At 59.3% G+C, this 7,813-nt stretch overlaps 1 protein-coding gene across 2 annotated transcripts in view; it reads right to left on the reverse strand.

Moving 5' to 3' along the window:
• The window catches only part of SMAD6 (SMAD family member 6), a 76,561-nt gene extending 71,142 nt beyond the window's left edge, over positions 1–5,419 (reverse strand). Inside the window, exon 1 of one of the 2 annotated variants that reach the window (XM_018053608.1) lies at positions 3,136–5,419. In XM_018053608.1, coding sequence (XP_017909097.1) covers positions 3,136–3,952 — 817 coding nt within the window. In that variant the 5' untranslated portion in view covers positions 3,953–5,419. The remainder of the gene's footprint in view (positions 1–3,135) is intronic. The other variant, XM_018053607.1, reaches the window with a different exon arrangement.

The raw sequence follows: 7,813 nt of genomic DNA on the forward strand, positions 1-7,813 counted from the left end.
GAGCAGGAGATTTATTCCAAAGTTAATGGATACTTTCGGGAGAAAGGAGCTCTATAAACACAGGTTAGAACTGTGATTAAAGTATTTCTCCACATTTCCGTCCACATAGGCACCAAGCTCAGCTAACTGGCTTTTCCTGGGACAGAAAGATACACCAGAAGGAGGGAAAGCCAGGGCTTGAGTCCCACGGGAGCAGGAAGCCCAGGGCAGAGCTAGGTATGGGGGACCCCACTTTCTGAGACAAGCATGAGGGAGAGGGCAGGCCTGTGTAACCTGGAATCCACCCATCGGGCTTTAAGGATGCTGTTCGCCCCCTTGCTTTACAGATGAGAAAAGAGGCCTAAAGAAAACTGGCCCCAATGCCCCAAAGCAAGCAGAAGGATGGAGCAGCGCTTGCTCTGAGCTGCAGGGAGTCACACTGCCCAGAGTGGGGCCGCCTGTCACTAGGGATCCCTCCTAGGGGGCACTGGGGTGCAAGTGGGTGTCCCTCAGTTGGCCTGCTGAGTATTCCAGCCTACTCTCTGTGTGTCTGCTGGCCCCGGTGCCCCAGCCCTCTCCCCCAGGGGCCTGGAAGGAGCAGTCTCCTTATCAGGACGCGCACGGCTGAGCTCCAGCTATGCACCCGCCCAGCTCAGGGAGTCAGGCTGGCGGCCAGGAGGCGGAGGTGGGGTGGGCAGCAAAGAGCACCGCACGCCCCCCACCTCCCGCCCGCCAGACCCCCAGTTCTCAGTCCTGGTGGCTTAAGCCATCAGGCAGAGGATGAAGCAAAAGGGTCCAACTGGTGCCTAAAGGACACTTGTCCCAGACCACCAGTCCTCCCAAATCCCCCTGGCGTGGCCTGAATGGGGGGGTGGGGTGGGCCGGGTGCAGCGCTGAGCTAGTGAAGAAGCTGGAGAACAGGCACAGCCCCTGCAACAGCGCCTCCTTCTGGGACAAGGAGAGGAGTCAAGTGCCAATGCTGAGTCTGGAACTTGATGTCGAGAATTTTCTAGAGCCAATCCCACTGACCCATAGGGAGACAGAGAGGGGAGATTACTCCCCCTCCAAGGTCAAGTTGTCATACTGGCAGGACAGAGCCTAGGACCAGGTCTGTGGGTCAGAACCAGTCCACTGCAGTTTGCCCTTTAACTTAAAAGTGCTCAAGTTCACCAAATTCAAACCAAGACTTATCCAAAAAGTATGGGCAGGGTGGGTCCTGCCTGTTTCCAATCTCTTCATCCCATCTCTTCCCACCCACGCACCTGAACTTGCCTGGCACCTTGACTCTCAGCAGGGCCCCTCCTCCTCCCCTTCAACACTCATGTCCCTTTACCACCCAGCCTGCAAGGCTGCTAGAGGTGCTCCTGTTTCATGCACACCCCAGACGCCCGGCCTGGCCCTACTTCCCCCATCTCTGTCCCATCTCTCCTCTGACCCCTACCCAAAGATTCTGTTTCTTGAGGGCATGGATCCTACTCATATTTCCACTCTCCCCACTACATCACCCAGCGTGGTCCCTGACACAGGGTAAGTGCTCAACAAATATCCCCCAGCAGACTGATGTGGTGAGAAAGAAAATGGCCAGCGGGGCCTTCTGAAAGAGCAGAGGGAACCCCACAAATTCTCTCCCACTGAAAAAAAAGGGACCAGGAACAGAGCAACCACAGTTAGGTCCTACTCCTCAGAGGCAGGGAGGAGTCAGAGAAGAAAAGTGGGAAAATCCACTTCCAGGGGAAGCTGTCAGAGAGGAACAAGGAACACAAAAGGCCCGCAGTGGGCCACAGATAAGGGACTGACCAAGCTCCTGAGAATCTGGCCTGCAATGACCATATGAGGAGCAGGCAGTCAGATCAACGCTGCCTCTCCCCAGCCCCCTTCAGTGCTCTCTCTTCAGGAACCACCGCTGAAGCACCGTCCTTCCCCTCCAGCCACCACCCCAGACATAAACAAGACACCTGGGACACATCCATGCTTCTAGCCCCGCCCTTCCCTTCCACACAGGGAGTCAGAAGACCTGTGTGATCTGACCCTCTTAAACGCCCCTAGGCTGGGTGTTGTCTCTCCCAAGAAGGGCCAGACTGGAAGAACTCAGGGCCTGCCCAGACCCAACACCCCTGCAGAACACCCCTCTTCCCCCCCTTACCCCGAACCCCCCGCCATGCCACCTAAGATGCATACACCCAGACGATGCTACAGGCTAAACTGCGTGATCCCTGTAGTGCAAGGGGAAGGGGGTGAGGATGCAGGAGTCTCCATCTGTCCTCACCTCTGCTCCAGCACACAGAGCCTGCTCAGGTAAGCAGGACTGGGTAGATCACGTGTACAGAAAATCCCAGCAACAGAACAAAGAAGGGGAGCGGTTCTCAAAGGTACTAAAATAGCCTGCTTCCTTCCCCAGCTACACACCTCCAGGACGCTTTTGATTCTCTAGAAAAGCTGGACACAGACTAGAGAATGATGATGACAGAAGGCCATGCATTTGACACCCAAGGGATTCTGGAAACAATCAGAACGAGACGGTGGTCTTCACTCTGAGAAAGGCTACCCTGCCAAAGCTTTGCTCCAAAGTATAGACAGGAACAAGTGGGACATTTACGAAAACCTTTGACTCCAGCCATGAACTGTCTACACCAGAATTTACAACTTGCATCTACTTGGATCCGACAAAGCATAACACAGGTATAGGCGTATGCACACAAATGCCTCAGGCCACGGCTCGGACTAGGGGTTAATGCACTGGGGGGGTGGGGGGTGTCTTTGGCCTCTCCTAGACCTGCCCTTCTCTCCTACTGTCTACAAAGTTGGGGTCTGCCTTAAATCCCTGAAGCCGCACAGAGCAAAGTGCAATGAGCACCTTTCTGAGTTTGTTTAGTCGCCAAGTTGTGTCCGACTCTTCGCGACCCCATGGACGGCAGGGCGCCAGTCTGAGTTCGCTGAAGCCTTAGATGAAGTTGCCGTTTGATGTGTGCGCCCACATACCCACTACCCGGTTTTGCTGCCAGGATGAGGCGCCTGCACTGGGAACTCCCACGCTCCGGGGCACCCGGGGGAACACCCGCAGCTTCGCCCTCCCTCCCGAGAGTCAAGGGGAGAGAGAAGGCCACGGAAGGTGGCTGGACGGGAACCGCGAGGACCCGCAGGGCGCGGCGTGCTCACCTGGCCCGCAGAGCCGGCTGAAATGGTAGGGGTTGCAGCACACGGTGGGGCCGTCGGCGGCGGCGGCGAAGCTGTGGCAGCCGCACAGGGGCTTGAGCTCCACGGCGTGCTGCAGGTCGGGCCAGCGGAAGAGGCGTCCGAGCAGCAGCTGCGGCGGCGCGGGCTGGCCGCCCAGGCGGAGGTCGGCGCGCGGCACCAGCACGCAGCCGCCCGGCACGCCGCCGCGGGACTCCACCGCCTCCAGCAGCGTGTCCAGCGAGCGCTCCTTGAGCCGCTTCAGCAGCGAGTACGTGACCGTCTTGAGTTCCTGCTCCAGCAGCAGCAGCCGCGAGCGGGCTTCGCGACTCCGCCCGCCGCCCTCCGGCTCCTGGGCCGCCCCGACCAGGGGTTCGCCGGCTTCTCGGGGAGCTCCGGCGGCGTCCCGCTCCGAGAAGAGACAGCAGGTCACCGTCTCGCAGTCACTTTCGGGCAGCCAGCCCTGGCCTCCCGGCTCCCCCACGTCCAGCGAGGAGCCCCCAGAGCCGGCCCCCGGCTCGGACATGGGCCTCGGGGGGCCCCCTGAGCGCCGGCGTCTCCCAGCGCCTTGGGCGCCTCGCTGTCCCACCGCGTCCCGGGGCCGCCGCAGGGCTACCGGGCGGACTTCGGGGCGGCCACAGCCTCCGCCTTCTCGTGCCCGCGCGGCCGGCTCAGCTCGGCTGCCCACGCTCCCATCCTCGTCGCCACCGCCGCCGCCGCTGCCGCCGCCTTCCTCCCGGTCGGGGACCACACGACTTCGCCAAAGTCGCCGCACCAGCCCCGAGCGTTTGGACCTGAACATACGATATCCTTTGGCGCCGGGGGAGGGGGGGGAGGCGGTCTCCGGTTACCGGGGGTCCGTTTCCTCAGCGAGGCGCCGGCTGCGCGGGCCGCAGCCCCACATGAAGCTCTGCCGCAGGGCGCCGTGCAAACCGCGCACAGCCTGTCGTCGAAGGGGCACCGCAAGGCTGCAACATGAGGGAGCTCGCCGGGGCTGGACGGCGGGGAACGCGCGCACGCCGATCCGCAGTCCGCGCCCGGCCCGCGGCTACATGGACCCCGGCGGCCGGGAGGCTCAGCAACTCCAGCCCCGGCGCTTTAGAGGGACTGCAGGCGGCGCGCCGCCAGAAAGACCCCGCATGGGCCGGCGAGCCTTCAAAAGTTGCGCGGCTGGTCCATGAGCACAAAGCACTCGAGCTGAACTCCCCAAATGTGTCTGGAAAGCCCTGCCTTTAAAACCCAAGCGCTTCACTACATGGGTTTTTCCTGCAGGATCCGAAAGGCAGGCTTGTTGATGATACCCTCGGCTTCCTTCTTACTCCCTGCAAAAAGAAAAGGGGGGAAAAAAAGGAAAGGAAGAAAAAGAACCCCAAACAAAACCAAAATCCCTGGAATTGCATGCACGAAAGGCCAACTCTGTCTCAGGTCCCAGGCGCTAGATGCACTTGGAGCGAATTTCTCCTGAACGCGGTGTCAACACATGAGTGGAAACTGTAAAAATCCCAAAGAGCTGCTGGGAATCCTTAATTAAAATGCAATCCACCGAGGCAGAGGTCATAGCCCGCCCCACGCCGCATTCGGACGCCCAGGACGCTGCGGCTGCAGAGGTCGCCCCCCTCCCCCTCCACAAAAAGTGCCTCCCGGTGGCCCCGCGGTCCCGGCGAGGTCTGGCGAGGCAGCGCCCGGCGGCTCTTTCTCTCGGCTCGACTCCCTCGCTCGCTCCCCCACTCGGCTCTCTCTCTCTCTTTTTTGTTCTCCTCAAACGCACACTGAGGGCCCCCGGAGGAGCGCCGCGGAGTCATTGGCTGCCTCCCATCATATGCCAGTCTAGACACTTTGGCGGCTCCGCGGCGCTGATTGTTGCGCAAACAAGGTTTCAAGTTTCTTAACTCTTAAAGGAGAACACGTCCCATTGCAGGGCCCGAGGCTCCAAGGGGCCGGCTCCCGGGGCGGGCCGAGCCCCGGCCCCCGCCCCACGCTTGCCCCAGCACCACCCCCCTCCCCCGCCCAGGGCCTGACAGCGCCCACGGCCGGCTCTCTGGCTCGCGTGCGCCGCGGGCACAGATGCGAGCGCGCGCGCGCGCACACACTCACACACACGGTTACACAAACCACGGGCAGGCTGGCTGCGCGAGAGTTTGGTGGACCCACTGAGACTCGGACGCAAACGGGGCGCTTTGCCTCTCCTTGGCTTGTGCACAAACTTCAAACACACGTTGCACTTTAGAATTGGTACAAACCCCTATCCCAGGGAAGGCTAATAAAAATGGGTGTGCGTGTGTGCTTTCCTGGTTTACGTTTTTTGGCAGTAGGGGGCGGCTGATTTGTTGGGGTGGCGGGATCTAACGTGATAGCACGAGGTTTCCACACCCCTGCTCAAAGTCGGGGGTAGTCTGCTGGGCCAGTCGGGTGGCGTGGGATACCTCACGCAGAGGGACTCTAGGCTTGCTCGAGGTAAGGAGTTACGGAGGGTGGGGTGGCGGCGGGGAACGTCTCTCGGGCTCCTTTCGGTCGCCAAGTCTTTCCCTCAGAGCTAGGCGGGCCGCCAGCCGTCCAGGCCCCCTCGAGGCTGGGTGACTTCTCCACCCGCTTTCCTTCTCCAGTTTATTCTCTGCACCACAAAGAGGGGTGTGAGTAGGGCTCGTGATTTCCCCAGCGACGTTTCACCACGGAAATGGGGGTGGGTTGGGGGCCAGATCCCTTCTGATCCCGGGCAAGCTGGTGGGGGCGCGGTGGCAGCAGCGGGCCGCCTGGCGCGGGAAGGGTTAAGGCCGCTCTTGCCCCTGGAGCCGGCGCGGCGGGGTACCTCCTCGGGCGCGCTCTCTCGTCCGAGGGTGGCAAAAGTTCAAGCTTGTAAAGTCGGGATTGGCCCCGCGCGGAGGGAAAAAAGGCCTGGTCCCCCCTCCCTCTCCGGGCGCGGCGCCGATTGGCCGGGCCACGGGGCGGGCACCGCCCTCTCCCGGGCGCGCGGCGGCACCGCCCCCGGCGTGGCGCCCCGCCCCTTTCCGGGCAAGAGCCCGGCCCCGCACTGAATGAAATAAATTCCGCTACTCTCATTGGCCCGAGGCTGGGCGCCATTCCCCCGCGGGGGCGAAGGGGGCCCCGGCGCGCGGTTCTCGTGTGGGTTCCCACGTGTGGGGCTGGCCGTGTGAGGCAGCCGCAGTGCGAGTCCCCGGGGCCGCCCCGACTTAAGTGTGCGCTGGGGGAAGGGCAGTGTTTGCTGGATGGGCTCACCCTTTGCTGAGCTTTACCTGGACCAGGTACTGTTCAGTCTGCGCCCTCTGGGAGAGGCGGTTACTCTGGCGAATGGAGGGTCGGGCTTAGAAGCTTCCTCACCCGCATCCCCTTCTGCGTTAGCCAAGACAGAATAGCTGTCTTGGCCTCATTTTCTCGTTTGAAAAACGGAGATGATGATGCCTGTCCTGTGTTTTCACGGGACCATGAAGCCCCTATGAGATAAGTGCATGGAAAGTACAAATCGCAAGCAAACAGGGTGAATTTTCACAAGTGAACAAAACACCAGTGTAAGCAATACGGAGAGGACAACGGACCCTGAGGCCTCTTTTCAGTCACTTCTGTCCCCTGGGGAAATTAGTGCGTCTTAAAATAGGAGGAGAAATTTAATGTAAAGTGTTTTATCAGGGTATCCACTGGTTTGGCTGTGGATTATAATAATAGCTTGCACTTACTGTGGGCAAGGCCATGTTTCAAGCATTACAGAGATTTTAGTCATTCTCACAACAGCCCTGATAGATACTATTACTTCCATTTCACAGGTAAGTAAACTGAGGAAGAGGAATTAATCATTGACATGAAGATAGTCTTCAAAGTGCTAAAATAATGCTAATTCCACAGAGACATCAGCCGGTATGTGCGCTCACCCTGACAGCAAGGAAGTGATGTGGGTCTGTGTTGCCAAAGCATATCCTTGAGGACAGTGCTTTTCAAACCGGTCCATTGGACCTGCTGAATCAAAGCATTGTGGGGTAAGGCCCCAGACTCCATTTAACAACACTTTGGGTGTAGGCATAGTTATTAACCATTAACTTATAGTTAAGGACACTGAGGCACAAAGACCTAGTAACTTGTGCAAGCTCTTATTTAGAGGCTGGATTTCAACCCAGCCAGTTTGGGGGAAGGGGTGTATGTGACGGGAATCTAAAGGGAAAGGACAGCAAGCAGACAGATGACCCCTCAGGGCTTCCACAAATGCTCAACGCCTACCCCTGGAGTCAAACCATGTCTCCTTCCCCCTCCATTCCCCAATTCCTCCCTGAGGTACCAGGACATTCCTTTCTGAAGGGTTCCTGGGGGAGCACCCTGAGGGATGTCAGGTCTGTGTCTGGGGCCTCAGACCAAGGAAAGACTGAAACAGAAACCTCCCTGGGGAGGGCTGCCTTCTTTCCTGAGCAGTAATTTGGACAGAGTTTTCCTTCTGCTCACCCAGAGATGAGGCATTGGGGGTGGGGTGCCTTTAGGTGCCAGCTAGATGACACCTGAAGAGCACGGAAACCAGAGTGTGGTAGGCCTGAGTTCAGGACTGAGTCTGCTTAACCTCCCTCGGCTCTATAAGCCTTGGGGTGGGAATAGGAATCGTGCCACAGATGGTAACCAAAGTTCAATGACATGAGGTCCCAGAGGCATCCCTCATTCCAGGAAGACC

This window comes from Capra hircus, chromosome 10 (assembly GCF_001704415.2).
Source record: "Capra hircus breed San Clemente chromosome 10, ASM170441v1, whole genome shotgun sequence".
Classification (NCBI taxonomy): domain Eukaryota; kingdom Metazoa; phylum Chordata; class Mammalia; order Artiodactyla; family Bovidae; genus Capra; species Capra hircus.